Source organism: Lathamus discolor, chromosome 3 (assembly GCF_037157495.1).
Source record: "Lathamus discolor isolate bLatDis1 chromosome 3, bLatDis1.hap1, whole genome shotgun sequence".
NCBI lineage: Eukaryota > Metazoa > Chordata > Aves > Psittaciformes > Psittacidae > Lathamus > Lathamus discolor.
In genome coordinates, this window is record NC_088886.1 from 121,283,065 (window position 1) to 121,303,468 (window position 20,404).

At 41.4% G+C, this 20,404-nt stretch overlaps 1 protein-coding gene across 6 annotated transcripts; it reads right to left on the bottom strand.

Annotated features, from left to right (window-relative positions):
- Nucleotides 1-7,477: 7,477 nt before the first annotated feature.
- C3H2orf76 (chromosome 3 C2orf76 homolog) lies at nt 7,478-20,384 on the bottom strand. 6 transcript variants are annotated; one of them, XM_065671360.1, is made up of 6 exons: nt 20,312-20,384; nt 18,368-18,520; nt 16,594-16,644; nt 13,387-13,424; nt 13,176-13,257; nt 7,478-10,122 (listed from the first exon to the last, which is right to left on the bottom strand). In XM_065671360.1, the coding sequence occupies exons 2-6, from the start codon at nt 18,498-18,500 to the stop codon at nt 10,046-10,048; spliced, it is 381 nt and encodes a 126-aa protein (XP_065527432.1). In that variant the 5' UTR covers nt 18,501-18,520; nt 20,312-20,384; the 3' UTR covers nt 7,478-10,045. The 6 variants fall into 6 exon arrangements, with proteins under 6 accessions (XP_065527432.1, XP_065527429.1, XP_065527433.1 ...); XM_065671357.1 differs by lacking the exon at nt 20,312-20,384 and adding an exon at nt 20,225-20,284; XM_065671361.1 differs by lacking the exon at nt 20,312-20,384 and adding an exon at nt 20,232-20,269.
- Nucleotides 20,385-20,404: the final 20 nt, after the last annotated feature.

Consider the following 20,404-nt stretch of genomic DNA (forward strand, 5'->3'; position numbering starts at 1 on the left):
TATCAGATCTCATTTGAGTCTTTCTTCCCTTCCCCCCTTAAATAATACTATTACTGTAATGGCAGTAGTAGAGTTGTATGATTACCTAAAATTTATGGAAATAAAGCTCATTACTGCCAGAAGCTGGTAGAGTCTCATTATCAAGGTAATAAGTGAAAATTATCATTGTAAGAATCATAGAATAGTTAGGGTTGGAAAGGACCTTAAGATCATCTAGTTCCAATCCCCCTGCCATGGGCAGGGATACCTCACACTAAACCATGTCACCCAAAGCTCTGTCCAGCCTGGCCTTGAACACCGCATTGAATGATGGAGCACTCACAACTTCCCTGGGCAACCCATTCCTGTGCCTCACCACCCTCACAGTAAAGAACTTCCTCCTTATATCCAATCTAAACTTCCTCTGTTTAAGTCTGAACCCGTTACCCCTTGTCCTGTCACTACAGTCCCTAACGAAGAGTCTTTGCCCAGCATCTTTATAGGCTCCCTTCAGGTACTGGAAGGCTGCTATGAGGTCTCCACGCAGCCTTCTCTTCTCCAGGCTGAACAGCCCCAACTTTCTCAGCCTGTCTTCATACGGGAGGTACTGCAGTCCCCTGATCATCCTCATGGCCCTCCTCTGGACTTGTTCCAGCAGTTCCATGTCCTTTTTATGTTGACACCAGAACTGCACACAATACTCCAGGTGAGGTCTCACAAGAGCAGAGTAGAGGGGCAGGATCACCTCCTTCAACCTGCTGGTCACGCTCCTTTTGATGCAGCCCAGGATACGGTTGGCTTTCTGGGCTGCGAGGGCACACTGAAGCTGGCTCATGTTCATTTTCTCATCAACCAGCACCCCCAAGTCCTTCTCTGTGGGGCTGCTCTGAATCTCTTCTCTGCCCAACCTGTAGCTGTGCCTGGGATTGCCCTGTAGGACCTTGCACTTGGCTTGGTTGAACTTTATGATGTTGGCATCGGCCCACATCTCAAGCATGTCAAAGTCCCTCTGGATGGCATTCCTTCCCTCCAGCGTATCAACCGAACCACACAGCTTGGTGTCATCGGCAAACTTGCTGAGGGCGCACTCAATCCCACTGCCCATGTCAGCGACAAAGATGTTGAACAAGACCGGTCCCAAACCGACCCCTGAGGGACACCACTCGTTACCGGTCTCCAGCTGGACACTGAGCCATTGACCACAACTCTTTGCATGCGGCCATCCAGCCAGTTCTTTATCCACCGAGTGGTCCACCTATCAGACTGATGTCTCTCCAATTTAGAGACAAGGATGTTGTGTGGGACAGTGTCGAACGCTTTGCACAAGTCCAGGTAGATGATGTCAACCTCTACCCCTGTCCATCAGTTCTGTAGCCCCATCATAGAAGGCCACCAAATTGGTCAGACAGGATTTCCCCTTAGTGAAGCCATGCTGGCTGTCACCAAGCACCTTGTTGTTTTTCATGTGCCTTAGCATGCCTTCCAGGAGAATGTGCTCCAAGATTTTGCCAGGCACAGAGGTGAGACTCACTGCTCTGTAATTCCCCGGGTCTTCCATTTTCCCCTTCTTGAAAATGGGGGTTATATTTCCCTTTTTCCAGTCATTGGGAACTTCACCTGACTGCCATGATTTTTCAAATATGATGGACAGTGGCTTAGCAACTTCAACCACCAGCTCACTTGGGACCTATGGCTGGATTTCATCAGGTCCCATTCAGCTTCTTAAGATGGTCTCGAACCAGATCCTCTCCTGCAGTGGGCCTACGTCATCATTCTCACAGTCCCTTGCATCTGCCTTCCAAGACTTGGGTGGTGTGGTCAGAGCATTTGCCAGTGAAGACCAAGGCAAAGAAGTGATTAAGAACTTCAACCTTCTCCAAATCCAGGGTAGCCAGTTCTCCCAAGAGCTTCTGGAGGGGACCCACCTTCTAGTCTGTCTTTTGTTTGCTACATACCTATAGAATCCCTTCAGGTTCTCTTTCACATCCCTTGGCAGATTTAATTCTAACTGGGCCTTAGCTTTCCTAAGCTGGTCCCTAGCTTCCCAGACAACATCCCTGTATTATTATTATTATTATTATTCCCAGGTCACCTGTCCCTGCTCCCACCTTTTATAAGCCTCTTTTTTTCCTCTAAGTTTCCTCAGCAGCTCCTTATCCATCCAAGGAGGTCTCCTGGCCCTTCTGCCGCACTTCCTTCTAGTTGGGATGCAGCACTCCTGAGCTTGGAGCAGGTGATCCTTGAATATCAACCAACAGTCTTGGGCCCCCCTGCCCTCCAGGGCTATATCCCATGGAACCTTACTAAGCAGGTTCCTGAAGAGTCACCCACTACTATGACCCACCGCTTTTTCCTGGAGGCACCAGTAGTGATCCTCTTTACTAGCGTGTCAGCTGCTTGTTCGTTTGGTGTGGTGCACATTTCCCCATTAGTCCCCTGCAGAACTGCAGTTCTGGATGAGGACATCAGATCTGGGAGGAAGCCCCTTGCTTTTAATTGTCCTCTGCCTCCTTTTTGTGTTGCTTTGTTGTGGTTATTTTTCGTTACTAGCTCCCAGCTTCCTGGATTACTGCCCTCCGCCTTTTCTGTATGCGCTATGGTGGGTGCCTGTAGCCCCTGCACAGTTTGGCCTGGAGCAAGAGGTCCTGCTTCCTCTCAGCTCCCCTGACATCTTTTAGCTACTGACAGAGTGCCACAGCTCAGCCCCTGCTGCAGGAGGGCCTCCACCAGGGCACACCGGGCACAGCCCTGGCATCGTGCTCCTTTCCCTCACAAGCCCAGTGCCGGCACCCTCTACACCCCGAGCTCTGCTCCCTCGGTGGCTCTCGCCGCTCAGAGCTGAGGCTCCGGGGCTGAAGGCTCCTCTCTGGAGCTGCTCACCTTGGCAAAGAAAGAAACCAAACCGTTGCTGTGACCACGGGTGCCACAGGGTTCCTGTGCGTGTGGGGTGGCACAAGTGTGTACAGACACGCATTTCATCACCTGAGGCAGTGATATTACACAGTGCTTGTAGAACAGGATCAAACAAGCTTAATTCACCGAACAGAAAGTGCCGTTGGTACAGAGTTCAAGGAAGAAGGTGTTCCAGATGAGGGTTTATGGGACTGGAAAGAAAAAGGGAGTTTAATACTAACAATTTGTTCTCTGTTTGTTAAGTCACTCCTCCATAGAAGTGTCATACCAGATCAACCAACTTTGGGATCTGCAGCGCTGCATTTTAATGAGCTAATTTGTAAGCTGATATTAATGAGTTCATTTAAATTCCTGTGCTGAAGATTAACCTCTGTAGGTACAGTTCTCTCTCTCCTTCTGTTTTATAATACAAAGCTTTTAACAGTGCTGTTGGTTTTTTTGCTCTTCAGGGACTTACTTACAAAGTGATATATCAAACTACAGTTAAATCTTTAGGGGGATGCACTTGCTTCAGCACCTCAGCATAATGTTTTTCCTCTAGTCCCGCCACCATGGCCAGCACTGCTGCCATGACCTGCTACAAAGAGCATGAGGAGCCTGGTGGTATCCTTGAGCTCAGGTTTCATGCACTGGGCTAGCAGGACCTGCAGGCCTCACCTCAGCTTTGAGGAACAAGATATGTTACTCCCACAGAGATTTTCTTTTTACCTGTTTATTTTCTGCCTTAATAAGCAGCGTCAGTTTCACAGAATTTCTGCAAAAGGTTTTTTTGTGCAAGTCAGAAGCTTGCTTATTTTAAAGTTGAGCATACAATATACAGCAGGAAGATACCATCTATGATTAGGGACAGTTCTTGTTAGCAGAGCATGTGCAGTACTTTCATAATCAAAGACTAAAAATAACCATTGTGTTTGGTCAGTCATGAGGATCATATATTATAGGCCATAGTATTACTGGAACCTTTCAAAGACTTCAAGTGGCACTACTGTACTCCTAGAAAGATAATCTGCTTTAGATTTAGAAACCTCAACACTGGAGGACCCACTACAGCTGCTCTTCAGCTGGTTAGTTACTCTCGTTATCTGTCTCCTGTATCTGATCTGCAATTAGCTAGCTTCAGCTGCTGCATGCCAGCCTGCTGGCTTAAAGAGCTATCTACAATCAGATGTCTGCTTTTAAGTAGCTGTCTCATTCAGTGCTCTAGAAAACAAAGTTGCTTTGCAAGATTCAAATCTGCTTTCTGCAGAACCAGGATTATTTGATTTGGGAGGGATAGGGCAGGGGAGTAGTGTGAAGAAATGGCCATGATACTAACTGCTAGGATATTAAGCTTTCATTTCCAGATTGCTGCTAACTGAAACAAACTGATGTCCCCCAGTTGGGTGGACACAAATTCATGCATAGAGGCAAAGATGTGACCTCAAAGTAGTGTGAAAAACAGACTAATACCACACCTTCCATTTTAAAAATCTCTGTTCATTGGGAAAAAAAAAAAAAAAAAAAAGGCTTCCCAAACTGCCCTTAAGTAATATGTTTCCTAGGCTTCAGGTTAGAAAGCAGAATTAAACCTTTCCAAGATGTGGAATGATAGCAGACAGCAGTAGTTCTTACAGAACTTGCTTACATTCCTGGTCCATGACTCTAAGTCACCTGCCAGGGAGCAGAAATGGACATACAAAGGTAAATTCTCATATTAATCCGTCATACTGAGCTTTTGAAAGTATTTACTACCAATTAAAACTCCCAGTCTTCTAGCTAGCTGCTTTTGGCCCACTTCAAAGGGAAGAATCTTGTTATCAGACAGAGAGGATGCTAGCAAACAAAAGGTGCAACCCACATCTGACTAAAAATACCGTATCTATAGGAAGATAAAAGCTCTGTGCCTCATCTTCTTCCCCACTGCCGAAACACCCACCCCTCCTCTCAGCTATCTGCCATGCACACCATGCTTCAAGATAAGGTCCCAGTCCCCAGTGAAGCAGAACTGGGTGCTGTGCAGAAGGAAGAGAAGCAAGGGTAATGCTTCCCAAACAACCTGCAACACCATGCTGGCTGCACACATACACACAGAATCAATAAGCAGTTTTTCATACACAACAAGCTGTGGTAAACCTCTAGCATGGCACCACTGCTAAGAGGGTAGAAGAAAAGAACTAAAGAAGCAGCCCAAAACAGAAATGTCACCCAGGCTCTACCTGACTTTCTTTGATAGTCTCCCTGGCATCTCCAAGCTGCTGCAAAAAAAGTGATAGGAATCTTAGTGAAAGCTCTGTCACACCTTGACTCTGTGCAACAACTCAAATTTACCCATTTAACCAGGCATAATCTATTCACACTTCAGTCACTGGAGGCATAAAGCTGGGCACAGTGCTTGGGTTTGGTCTCTGAAACTCATATCCCATCTCAGCTGGTAACAGTTCAGAAAGCGTGGCCCAGAGAACACAGTGCAGTTCCTCCTTACCCCTTGCACTACAAGGAAGAACTAGCAGGAGTTTAGGGTCAGAAGCACAGAGAATACATTTGTGTGTTTAAGTTGTGTTGCTGAAGATGCTTTGATCTGCTTTTCATGTGTCTGTTCTGGGTCATTTTCCTTGGGTTAAAAGAAAAATAAAATGAAAATATAGGCGCACTTAAAGTCTACTTTACAAAATCTCAGCAAATTCACGCTGATCTTTTCCAGACAATTCTTCAAATGAATGTTCTGCAAATGCCTCCTCATAGCATGCAAAGATTTAAATACGCTGGAACTCACTCTGCAAAGGATGCTGTCCAACAAGAGGAATTTAAGCACTCATACCAGTTCAATTAGCCACTTTTTGATTTTAATATAAAAAGAAGTATTTTCTGCAAGGAAAGATTCCGCTTTCATCACCAGAAACCTAGTGCAGACTTTGCAGGCTAAACCAATTCACAGATAAGCATGTAAACATATGTATTTCTTGGCTTACAGATCGTGCAGAATGAAAGAATAGGCTGTGCTGACATCTGGTGGCTTTCTCTGGAGGCAAAGACAGTTTATCGCAAGAGGTCTTAGCTTTTTCACTGCTTTTTACATTCCTGATATAACTTCTTGCTTCCTTTCCAGATACAAAGCATTATGGTAAAAACATTTGTTTCCACTGACCAGTGGACAGTGCTATCCTATGCAAGTCCTCCTGTAAATCAACAAAGGATCCTTTGTTGTGCACTACTAGGGTAGTATAGATCTCCTCTATTTCAAAGCATATTTCTTCATGAATACAAAAAATAAAAATGTACATTCACTGCCACTGGAAATGCTGCTATTGCATATCAGATGAGGTACAAACCTAATCATTAAAGCAGCACTGCAGATAGCAGAGGTGGCAGCAAGAAGGAAAGGGAAGTGGCTGGGAAAACATGCAAAAAAGTTTCTCTAACTCAATAGGAAAATAAGTAGCAGGGAAAAGTCAATGCCTTGCTCGAGTCATTAATCTGCAAATCTGTGCCAACTAACGCTACAAAAAGGAGGACTAGGTGCCAGCCAGGAAGACAGAGCTCAGTCCAAACTGTTTAGTAAGCAAAAGTGTGCACTTGCCTCAATCATTCGTAATGCCTCCAGCCTCCATTACTCTGGGGCCAGGATGCCATCAGTCATATGAGACCAAGCATGAGTATTGCATGTTCTGGCTTTTCATTCTTGATCTCTGGACACTGAGGATTTCTGGGGCTATTAGTTTCCAAGGACAGAACCCACAGGTGTCCTGTCATGTCTGTGGTAATTCTTGGACTGTTACTTGCTAATTTTTAAGTAAATGAACTGTCAAAGGATGTGCTGAATACTCCCAGAGTCTGAAAGAGAAACACAACAGCTTACAGCGTATCTCTGGATCACCTTTAAGACAGAATGCTTACATCAGATAAAGCAGTTCCCCAACAGTGGTGCATATCAGACCTTTGAGGACTTCTTTTTGCCATTGATAACTGTCAGCATTGAACTCTGCTATCAACATCAAGCAGTTTTCTTAGCTCTTTCTTCAAGAGGCAACACAACTACCTCTGGACAGAAAAATACACAAAATCTGTTGCATGCAGAAAGTACAATGTGACAAAACCAGAAAAAAATCCAAGATGCATATTCAAACAGTTTATGAGTTCAATGCCAAAAATTATTAAAATGCACCATTTCGATACCTTTAGTGCTGTAAAAAGAACTACTCCATTATTTCTGTGCTAAGTGTGTTCTTTTTTGCGTGTTTATTCAGTTACACTGTTACCTCTTCTTCCTCTTCATAATAATTCCTTTCCTAATTTCTTGTCTTCTCCTTTAGCAGCTATTCTTTCATACCTCCAGAACTCCAGTCTCTCTGAAGTGATTTTTCTCCAAGAAACACCCAAGCCCCACATTTCACTACCCCTACCCCGTTCCTGCCTCCCAGCTTCCAGTTTGACTGCCTTTCCGTGCTACAGTGCTATAACCCAGGAGAAGTTATCTTATTAAATCTTAACCATTCTATGATTCTATGTTGTTCATGACCTCTGCCAGGATAACAAACCATGGTACCAACTCTGCAGGTGGTTTCCTTCAGTAGAAAGAGGATTTTGTAACAACATGGGCAAAAACACCTCAGTCTTTAGTAATTTATTAGCCAGTGTTCACAGATTTCATTCAGTATTCAACAATCCTGGAATAAAATCTATTTTGACACAAAGTTATACCATATCCCACTAAAAAATGTTTGAACATCTATCTTAACAAATTCTTAGTTACTATGGTTTTGCAGGCTTTATTTGAAAGAAGCATTATTAAAAGCCAAATATAATTAAAAAGCAAAATAAAAAAAAATAAAAAAGAAAAAACCAAACCAGTAAAAAACACTTCAGGAAGAAAACAGTTTACAAGTATGGCCATTGAGAGCACTACAAAAGGCTCTACTGTGCTGCTGCAGAAAGAAGCCAACAAAGTGCCATTGCCAGGGTGAACTGAGCTCACAAAGCAGTAGTTTAACTCTTCCCTTGGAAAGATAAGCTAATCTGGAGTCCAGGCACATAATTCTTGAATATTTGCATTAAAACATTTACCATTTTGTTGATGCTGTAGAATTGCTCTTTCACTGTGCCACACTCGATGTGGCACTGAACATTTGTAGCTGTACTAGCCCAGAAAAGATCATTTCTAAAATTGGGTGACTCTTTCAAATACAAATGCCTTAGAGAAAAGGGATTGAAAAACCAATCCAAATCTGTCTGAAACGGCTGGAGACAAAATTCAAATCCCCAGAACAGGAGGAAAAGAATTACAGTGTTTGCTCAGTCTTAGAGCCCGAGTGTGCTCACAGATGTCATCTGGATGACTTGAGAGGACAGTCTGAGACATCGATCTCTCCAGTATGCCATCTACTTCTTACAAAGTTACCTTCGTCATTGTAAGTTCAGCAGAACAAGGCTGGTATACTCTGAAGCACAATGCATTAGCTTAAACTGAGCTAATGCATCTGAGAAGACGAGTACAAACTTGTATAAGCCTGATCAATCTGAAAACATGACAGACTCTGTAAGAAGTTAACTGAGACATCGGCCCATGTATGGGGGGGCAGGTACCAGCAACAGAAAGGCAGCCTGGACAGAAAGAGGAGGCAAGTGGTAAGCTCTCCTCACAAATTCATCAGCACATGCATAACAGCATCTAAATCCCAAGAGAACAGTGATACATGACTCCTCTCACAAGACAGAGATACAATCATCTGTTTAATTGCAGATGACAAAGTGGTAAACTACTTTCACAAGAGAATAAAACTCTATTTGAAGCTGTTGTTGGCGAGTAATACCAGCTACCAAAACCAGCCTAAACCAGCAAGTTTTCAGGAAGGATGAAGAAAATTAGGTGGGAACAATAAACAGAGGTTTCTTTAGCCCTACGTCTGACATAAAGAGAACTTTCATGTAGCTTCTTTGGAAATCACGTATCTGCTTTTGCTATCACGTCAAAAAAAAAAAAATAATAATCAAAGCTCTAGGAAACTGTAAGCTTACTTCTATGGAAAGTCTCTTGTGGAAATGGTGTTGTCAACTGTCACCCAGAGCTGAGCATAGACGTGGGCATCTAAAGCAATTGCACATGAGGTCTTGTCTGATCCAGTAGAGCCTATGCCCAAAAAGCCTGCTAAGGCAGAGAGCCAGCATCACTTCTACTTCAGTGAAGAGAGCCTTAAAGGCACAGTGTCCCATCTTGATACCTTCTAAACCCCAATTTCACAAGCAGTATCTATCCAAAGGTGCTTTACTCGGTGCATGTTTGGTCTCTTTCTTATTCTTGATTTAGTTAATGTAGTAGGAAAGCCTGGAATTACCAGGAACAGAGCAACAGAGTATCTGGCTCATGGAAAGCAGAAAAGAATCAATTCCAATCTTCAAGACATGTGGCTCCCAGACTGTGCCTCTACTCACAACAGTGCAATCATTCAGGTTCTATTCTTAAAACTGAAACCATGAGATTTCACTCCCTTTGGAAGAATGCCCAACTCCTGCTTATGTACACTGATGGCTTGGCACAGCTCAGGTTGATACCTCTTACATGAAGGTGTCTCCATGAAGTAAAGTTAGAAACAGGCAAGCTGGTCCTTGAACACAAAAGCCTCCCAGTCATTTGTCCCTTTCAGCATGCTAAAGAGGACTGAAAGTATCAAAGAAAGCATTCACCAGTGAAGAGCATGGAACACTTGCCAGTCTGCACTATTTAAACAAAAGAGACCAAACATAAAATGTGAGGAGTAAAGCTCTGACTTGAAACAGGGAGAGTCTCTTCTCAAGCTCTCTAAAACACCCAGTGATTTGGTTGCAAAACATCTCAGTTTTCATTAGAAGTCAGTACTGTGATGAAACCTTACTGTGTACTATATAATCTCCATATGTAGCTAACATCTGCTGTAGGATCACACAAAGAATGTGTCACAGGTCAGAAATTGCACTGCCTGCATCCTGAGGCAAGCAAAGGAAAAGAAATGTGAGAAAGAAAGAAAGTCCCCCAGTTTTCCTTCTCTCAGCATATTGGCAGAAATTAATTTCTATAGGAAGGGAATTGCACTGTTTGCAAAGCAATCCTCCAGGATTTATTGATCTTTAAGAAAAATCTCATTAAGCAGAATAAGGAAAATTTACAACAGGTATGGGAAAACAAAACAATCTCTCGGGATCTTCACCAGGCCGAAACAGGATTAGCTTTGTAGTTTCTGTAATCTTCCTCACAGAAGAATGCTAATTCAGTCTCATTTGCTAGAACAAATAAAAAATAAATATTTAGCACAGCAGCAAATGAATCATCCAGCAACCACCTACTTGGAACCTTAGAAAACAACTAAAAAAAATTGAATTTTTAGTCAAAGACAATTATAAATCACCACACATTCCACTCCCCTTATTTTTGCAAAAAAGATTCTGGTATTAAGATGTCATTTAACGATACTGCAAACCAAATAAAAAAGCAAACAAAGAAAAAAAAACACACAAAAAAAACCCAAGAACCTGAATATATAGAAATAAACATGTACACAAGCCTCCTCAAGATTTGTTTAACACAGCCTTCACAGAATTAATTTGTTGAATGCTTATACAAACAAGTGACTGCATTTCTAACACCTTCATGCTAGAAAAACAATGAAGCATGATTTTATCTTTCTTTTGTGCATTTTTCTGTTAGGAAAGGGAGAAGGAAACTATTTTTTCTATTAAATTAGCCTGTAGGTATAATAATACTTAGAGGATCAGTAGAATATTTTACAGATCACTTTACATTCTCCCTCATGACACATCAAAATATGTGTCTGAAGAAGTTAATTTTTTGCCCTGATGATGATTAATTCATGAGGCTTCAACAATATGCAAAGTGAAAGACACAAATTGGCTTCTCCAGCAATACCTTCAAATACCTCTAATTATTCACAGGGGATATGGTAGAGCTAAAGGACCCACAAAGGTTCAGAGCAGTCACAATTCTTTCAACCCAGTAGGTCAAGGACTTCCTCTTCTAAAACAATAAGTCAGCAACATTACTAATTCAGAACAGAGACAAATCTGATGGAAAGCCTTCACGATTATTAAACATGGAATTCTTTAAGGTGCTGAGCCAATAAGTTCCACATTTGTTTTTTAAATTAAACCTGAAGTTAATGAAGTCTGCCTGTCTTGTAAAAAAAAGGAAAAAAAGACTAGAAGGGGGTTCAGAATCTCAACCAGAAAACAGACAAGACTGTTTGCAATGAATACTGAACACTTGATTAACATACACCCTGCTTTAAAAAAAAAAAAAAAAAAAAAAATCAGGCAAGCATTAACTTTGCTGGCTAGATAATAACTGTAATAATAATCACTACCACAGAGGCTTTCCCGAGGATACTTATCTAATGTCCTCATAATTTATAACTCTCTAGCCCAACCCTGTAAAGTGCCAAGGGCAATCAACTACAGCTTAGAAAAAAAAATGTTCTCTGTGTCTCAGAATTTCCGAGGTTTTCTAACAGCAATTCTCTGCTTTAGTCTAGGAAATCTTGTCCAGACTAGATATTGGAAAAATGTAATATGTCAAGAGGAGATTTCAAATTTTCTTTGATTTAAATGAAACCATACAAAATGCAGACTAGAGTAGTATCTGCTATCAGTCTTCATTTCCTTGGTTCCACTCTTTTCCACTTCTTGTTGAAGAAAAGTAAAATCTTGAAGATTTTAGTATAAAGAACCCAATCCTAACTTAGCTAATTCTTTTGTCAAGACACACTGGAAAGTATCAAAATTCAAAATGGCAAAATGGCACACTGCATTTTACAAAACGAGAGTTCTTTTGTGTTACAAATACCCAGTATATATTATTGACTAACTGCTGCTAGTTATTCTGAAAACAGCTTTACATTGTTTTCTGCCCTGAATAAGCCACCACTTTCTTTGTATAGAGACACAGAACAAGCTGGTCTACTCTGATTTCCTTTCACTGTAACATTTACTCTGATGTTTTGACATGTTTTTGAAGATCACATCCAACTGTTTCACTGCTGTAGCTACAAACCTAGCTTCAAAGGTGGATATATAGACAAATATTTATCACTACCTTTTTGAAAGAAGGCAGCTGTAGACAATGTAATTTCTAATTCAACATTTAGTACTGTCATCAGTCCCTCTCTTGAACTACGCTGTGTCTTATGCCTTTGGTAGATAAAAATCATGTTTAAATGAATCTTCTGCTAACTAAATTACAAATCTATAAGACTTGAATGCCAGAAATCTTACTTCCTGAGGAACCTTTTTTATTTTTCCCTCTAGATAAAAAGACCTAGTTTAGTACAACCAGAGAATAACTATCATTCATATCATAGGAACACCCAAAGACTTTAGGAAAGGTATATTTAGGCCAGTTGCAGTGCTGCCCAGAATAAAACATTAGAGAGACATCCCAAGTCACTTAAAATCAGAAAGTAAATGGGAGAAAACAAAAGAGCCAAGAAACCTATGAGAAAGAAATCCCATTCACTAGCTGGGGAGCAATCAGAGGGCATTGGGAGCAGGATGGAGCTCTCTCTGTGAAACCCCTGCACTTAGAGCACAGGCACTTATGCGTTCCAGCTAGGCAAATCAGATTCAAATGAGTGAATGTCCATATCGAGGTGGAATGGAACTACATCCCTTAAGTACCCTGCTGCCACAAAGTCATTCAGCCACATTTATTAGAAGCCCAAAGGACATCCAGGGACCATCAATTTTATCATGACAGACATGTCTTTACATTATTACCAAAAGACATGCCCTATATGTAGTCCCCTGTCAAAATGTGAGAAATCAGGTCAAGCTTCAAGTCTTTGCTATGTTCAGCACATTCTCTAAATGATATTGCTTGAGTTTTCCTGAGCAATCTGGCTATCAGGCACTGTATGCTGCACATTAAACAAATCTAATCTTATTTCATTATTCCATGCTGGTTCCACTACTTACATTTCTAACCAAAACATCAGTTTAAATGTTACTGATAAGACTAAGCAGACATGGTACTAATAACCTATCTGTCAATCATTTAAAATTACTCTCAGCAGAATTATAAGCATACCCTCTAAAAATCACAATTTGCATTCTGAACATTTGGAGTGCAGATACCTGCTGCCCTCAGTCCAATGATCTGAATGTACATTATCCCCCCTTCTTCCCTGAATAATTATCAAGTAGTGTAAAGAGCATCAGGAATAGCATTTACTTTTCAGCAGGCTATCCAAACATAATCAGCCAGTTATCAGTTTAATGACAACCACAATGAACAGCACCTTCAGTCAATACAAATGCACTCCTACCTATTCCAGCTGCTTTCAGCGTACTGTCTTCTTTCAAAATCAGTTTGTCATCATCTTCCAAACTCACTACAAGTTCACCAGTCTACAAATCAGAGAACCAGAATACAAAGATAATAAGAATTTGCTGCCTCTGCCCAGTCTTGTTTGACAGTGCAGAGATCTGCCTGCATTAAAGCATGTAAAAGAGGAAGAACACAGCTAATAATCATACCTTAGACTTGTGTGCTTGGTGAATGATCTTCATTGTATCTGAAAGAAAATACATTTTCCTAAAATAAGGCTTAATAGGCAGGAAATACTGAAAGTTGTACTTGGGGAAAAAGAGACAGACAAAAGGATAAGGTTTGAAATCTTTTATTACTAACAATTTTGTTTATTAAACCTAAAAGAAAACATCTTAATTTCCCAGTGCTGCAGCCACAGTCCTAAACCAGTCAATCCAACATTACACTACTACATCCTATTGGGCTTCTTTCTGCTGGGTGAATTACAACTAACTAATGACCATCCCAATTGCCCATCAAAACACACCAAATTTAAATGCCAGTTAGGGTGTTTTAACCTAACAGGTTTTACACATGCAGCTGGGGCAGGACAAACATATTTATGCACTGTCAACTACTACAGTTAATTTGATAAGCAGCAAGTGATTAAGATGCAGTAACCTGACCACTTCAGACCTTTCACTGAAATTTTCCTCCTCATGAAGAAAGCACCCATGGTAGAAATTTTGTTAAGCAAGTCCATTTTCCATGAACATGTACAGCCTCTCCTCTTCTTAATGCTATACCCTCTTTAATAATATTTACCTCTGATATGTTTGTGCAGTGCGGCACTGAGAAGGCAGGCTTAGCATAGAATCATAGAATAATTAGGGTTGGAAAGGACCTTAAGATCATCAAGTTCCAACGCCCCTGCCATGAGCAGGGACATCTCACACTAAACCATGTCACCCAAGGCTTTGCCCAACCTGGTGTAGTAATTGCAGTATTAAAAGCAAGAGATATATTAAATCGCAGTTACCAGGGTTCATGTTGCATAGAAGCACTGCAAAAAGACCAAGCAATCACAGAAACAAAATACTGCAATCATGAAAGCTTTCTACCACAGCAAATACAATCCAGCCTTTGCCTGTTAGTTTTAAGCTTCACTTACTTTGTCACATTCCCTTTTCTCTAACCTTTGCCCATCATTCTCTGAACTATTTTCTCAATTATACTTGTTCACAAATGCAGCAGTTTACCGTGTGTTAATCTGAGCTACTAAATAGCTTCTGTAACTCTGTTACAGAGATGAAGCTGTAGGCTCTTCTCACCCTAGCTAAAGCCGTATGTCCTCTAAACACCCTTTGCTATTTCATCCCCATATAGTTCCATTCAGTCATATTCCCAAATTTTTATCATTCCTTTTCTCGTAACAGATCTTCCATGACAGCTGATTAAGAAATAGATTTCTAAATCTGATTCTGTGAACTATCTATCATATTGATCCACATTCACAGAAGGAAAAAAAAATGAGAAGCAGCCTATGAGACAAGTTGGCACCCAGGCTGCCACCATCAGTGAAAAGATGGCAATGACAGGGTAGGAAGATGAGAAGATTGACTGAGAAGAGTTTGACCAAGGACAAGAATGATGCGTGTAAAGAAATTAAGAGAAATGTAAGTCATAAGCTTTGAGATGTGAGTTAGAGCACCAAATGAAGAGGAAAAATGCAATGGTATTACACATCATACTGAGATAACAAAATGGTGCTGGATTCTGAAGAGAAGGAAGCTGAAACAGGTAAAGTGAGACATAGACAGGTCCAGCTGAGATTTCTGCCACTGCCAAAGCGGAAAGAAAAATCTGACTCTCACTAGCACTATTCATGCAGAAGTTTCACTGCCCTTTCATCACCAAAACACAAGATAGACAGTAGACAACAAAAGAGATGGCAAAGACATGAAACTGGATGATGCACAGACTGAAGTGAAGGTGAGGAATTCAGCTGTGAATTTTCCCATGTGTAAATCTCCACACAGCTAGCGTTGTCACAGTAAAAGTAGGCCTGCACCAACTGGTGCAACAGGTTTTGAAGTTATGCAGTGTTTTTCACACACATTAGTCCTACACATGCAACCAGGTGCTAAGCCACAACATATGCCTTGGGAAAAACTAAACAGATGCTTTAAGTGATGAAAGAACTAGCAGCAGGGTGAGGCAACACCAGGAACACAACTGATAGCTGCAGTTCTAGATAGGACGCCCTCATTTAGCCAAAGCCACAGATACTAGAGGGAGGAAGGGCAACTCCAAGTGCAAACTTACAGTTACCTAGATTTATATTTTAAGAACCTAATATATTAAAAATAATAGTAACGTTCAAATCCTTGCCACTGATATATTATGAATCTTAATTTCTAACTCTTTATCTGCCTTCATTTTGCACTGTTTCATCATCAGCACGAACACAGAATGAAATGCTTGGCTTTTCTTGATTTTGCTTTTTTTGTTTTTTTTTTTAAAGGCAAATAGAGTCTATTACCATACACATGTATTAAGTAGGTTCCTCATTCAATTCTTTGAATCACTGTAGAGGAATGAGTTTGTCGACTCCAAGAACATGGAAGATGGAGGATCACTTGCAGCAAAACTCCAAGGGAACTTTTAGAATTGCCAAGTTTAGGAAAAGATAAGTTACTGACATCCGAATTAAATTCCCAGAAAGGAAGTAATTTAATCTGTTCTGAAAGTATATTCTGTCCCAACCAGATGAATTGCTTATGTTCATGCCAGTCTTCACAGACAGCAAATACACACATAGCTTTACATTAGAGGATAATGTCAGCCTAAATTTCACACCAAGCTATTTCATTCCATCAGCTTGTATTTAAAAAGTTTTCATATCTACCCTGAGCACAGTTCCCCTACTTCTCCTAAATTGTGTAAATTATTTAAGTATACAAGTCCTAAGCATTTTCTATTTACTGCCTTCACTTCCTGCTTCTCTAACCTTTCTGACTTCACAATTAGTAAACAGAGACTGAAATATGTAAGCACATAAAGAACTACAATTTCAAAGCATCCGAGACCACAAGTTGCTTGCCAGAGTAAAAACATAGTTAAAAGGCACTTATACATGTAATTTCAAAGTAATACCAATACCCATTGGTATCAATTAGCAAGTAATATATAACATGTAGCCTAATTAAAAGTTTAATACAGAACTCCAAAATAATGGTGAAGTTTTGTAGACATGATCCCAGTGGCATAATCCCAGCTACAAGAGCTGGAGAGAGTTGCAAACGTAGGCAGGCACTACCATTGACATGAGTATTCTACAGCAGTTATCTTTTAAATTCTATAAAAACTGGCATAAAATGTTACATCTGCATTTTACAGAAATTAAAACAAAGGGGGAGAGAAACAACACCTACCATATTTGTAATTTTTAAAAGGAGGAGGAAGACCTGTTCTTGAAGACACATCTGATAAAATAAAAGCACAGAGTTAACACAAAGTTGTCTTTTTTATTTCCAACATTTTATTTTCCATTATTGTGCAATGTATGCATCCTGGACATCCTTTACATCAAAATAAATCTGCAATACATAAGACTTGTTTGAGAATCAAATACTAAAACACAACTTTTGGCTCAGATTCTATAGTAACTCCATATCTGATTAACTTCACTTAAGCATGAAGTCCCTCTAAACAAAACAGCCCATGAGGACAGCGAGTCGATGCAACTAGGACATCACAGCAGTCTGATCCTTCAGAAATCTGCCAGGAACATCCTGTTAATGGTTTGCACATCTCTCTCTACCTTATACAAACAGCTGACAACTGTCATTCGTAACTGAACTGTTCAGTAAACACAGTCATTTGAAACAGCTAGGAAAATAAAGCCAAACTGTAGAAAATTAACTCTCTAGCCACATGCAGGACACAGCCCATAAGCAACTGTGAGAACACCAACTCTTTTCCCGGTGCCAGGGTTCCCAGGGACACCCAGGGATTTAACCAGGGCCTTGGAAGGACCAGCCACCCAAGGGGTGCTTGGTAACAAGGTGGCTGAAACCATAATTTCACCAGTAGTTTAACAATTTATCTCAAACTCTCCCTTCAAAACAGATTATAGTAAAGGAAAGAACATATCTTTTGGACCAGGCACAGCATTATCCATCTGTGGAATGAGGTTCCAAAAAGTCTTGTTCAAGACACTAGCTTTGTCTCAAATAACAGCGAATTGCAGTTCTGCACACATCAAAAGCAAATTTCTTAGCATTGTTTTTTATTTTCTTCTGCATAACAACAGCTGTACCATATGTTCTGGAAATGCTTGTAGTTTTGTAAAAGCATCCTAGGATCTTGCCATGCCTATCCCTGTCTAGAATTATGGAAGCGGCTAAAAACACAATACAGCCATGGGGCCCAAGACAATGTCCTAGGAGCTACTCAGATGTTATCAGCTATAATAATTCAAGACTTATTTAATCTGACTTCATGCAAAAATATCAAATTATGTTATTTTGCGCCTCTTGAATGTCTCCATTTAGGTGGGTAGAAATACATCTGCAAGACTAGGGCAACACCCTACCTACTGAGTCACTACATGGGCTGGTCTACACTAATCTTTAGATACACTCTCACATTCAACAAGGCTTCTGAAACATAAAGCCCACCGATGAGTAAACCTGCACCACAAAGCCCAAGATAGAAACAGAAACTTAGAGGCAAACATGCACTGTGAGACTTCACAGTGTCAGAAACAATTTTTCAAGATCCTCTCTTCTCACAAATAGCAAACAGACTTGCATTCCCACATTCCACATATTGGTGTACTTCCTATGGATCAAAGACTCTCTAAATTCTATTAATTTACTCCTGTTAATTTATGAATAGCTGCTTGACAGCACTACTCAAGGAGCCTGAGGCACTGAGCCAAATGCAGCAATGCCCTCCTCTCTTTTTGACTAAGCATAGGGATTTGGACAGGAAGAGCAGTCTATCCAAATTCAGGCATGGCGCACTGACCATGGAAGCTGTTATTAGCTCCAGACTTCTCATCCAAGCGAAGAAAGCACACAAATCTGGCATCTCTACCAATGCTGCAGAATTCCCATTCATTTGCTCCCCTCCACTTTCCTGTGCAGAGACAGCAACAAATGGGACTGAAACGAACTGCCTTGGGACTGAACTGCCCCTTACCATTCCGCACAAAAGTAATGAACTGCTTTACTGTCTGATCCAAGTTAACTCCATGATACACCACAGGTCTGAAATTCCGGTGTTCAAAAGAACGAACAAGACGAACTGTGATGGTTGGGTTTTCTGCTGACATGAGAATTAATTCTGAATAATCTGGAAAACATTAAAGAGAGGGATTATTGCCCTTCCTCTATGCATGACCACAGCTGGAAAACAAGGTGCAGGTGGGCCTCATGCAAAGATTAAAACATGGCAAGAAATTCAACAGCTTTATGCCTTTCAGGACATCACTTTATTATTTCTACAGAAACAGTAACAGGCTCTCAAAACAGGGTTACCTAGGATATTATTGATACTGCATACCAAATAGTCCCGTATTTGTACCTGTGCTGTGTAATATAGCACCAGACTTCCGATTAAACACACAAAAACCTTACAGTTAAATGCAAGTACGTAGTCTGGGGTTTAAGTGACTGAAAACTCTGCTAGGCAAGTAACTTTGTGCTATAAAAGAATGTACTAACATGAACAGAACCAAAACCTTTTTAATATACTTATGTTGTAGAGAACATAATACCCTGAAAAATGCCTAAGCTCTTACACAATGCTCATTTTAATTTCGCTACAGGAAGTGGAAAAGCCTCCCCCATGTACACATGCAAATAACTCTCACATACTACTATATAATTAATGGATTTCATTTAACTTATAATAGTAGTTCTTTAGAATGGCTCTACAGGGCTTACACTACTTCAACAGAGAGCAGCATCTGTAACAGAATCCCCTTATCAACCCAAACCCCTCTTCAAACAAGCCAGTGTGTGGCTCTGTTGGGCTCTCTCTCTCTACAGGAAAACAAGCTGTTTCTCATCTCTACAACCTTTTCTATTTTTGGTGCTTGGTATCCCTTAACAACCTCACTTTCTGGTCACAAGCTAAACTGTCGGGGCTGCTGCAGCAACCAGCAAGGACTGCTGACTTCAGTGCTGTGAAATCAGCCAGGGTACAGCACAACTTCTGCATCTCTTATCCCTTAGCAGCCAATTCAGTCACCAGTTCCACTCCTGCAAGGGATTCTCTTACCTATTGATCCCTCTATGTTCTTTTTGTGTGCGTCTTTCTCTCCCCACCCCACCCTTGTTGCTGCGAGGGGAGATGACTTAAGCTCCACAATATCATATAGATATCCAAGTACCTTCCAGTCTCACTGTATTTACCCTAGCTGTATCCTGACAAAGCAAACCGGCAATACTTTCTTTAGTTTTTGCACTGTGGGGACACAGACCTTCCATATCACAGAGCAACTTGCTTTTACATCCCCTTGGTTAATAATTCCCCAAGGTCCAATTCCATTTTCATTGTAAATAAACTGTGATAAATAAATAAAAGACACCAATAAAGAGAAGTATGGTTTGCACCCGAAAACAGCTACATTAATATTAAACACCAAAGATGGGTATTTTCTTGATGCTATTCTACAAGGGCATGAGATGTATCAGTGTAAAGGGGACAGCATTCAATTCACTTTCTCCTGAACAGCACACAAGATCGTTCGCAGGAATACAGATTGGGGAGCACAGCCAACCGGAAATCGCCGATTTTCCAGGGGGACGCGATTTAGGGCTGCGACGAGGCACTACCGCGCGCCTCCTCAGGGCGGACCCTCCTTGAGACACCGACGGCCGGTATCTCTTGTGAGGAGACACCTCCCGCTGCCCGCCCAGCTCCTGCCCGCCGTTAGCGGCGCCAGGGCCGCGGCGGAAGCCGCCCGCCCCAGCACATCTACTCAAGGCCAAGCACCGTGCCCCACAGCACCCCACCCCACCCGAAGCGCCCGCCACCACCCCGCAGCCTTACTACCGACTTCCCCACAGCACTTCCGGGTCTCCGTCCTCGCCCCGATTCATACAGCCCCACCAATCACTGCCTTACACCCCAACCCACCGCGCAGAGGGATTGGCTGCTAGGCACCCTGTCCCCGCCCCCTCCAGCGCAGCAGAGCCGCAGCAGGTCCTCTCCCCCCCTCCAAAGCCCACC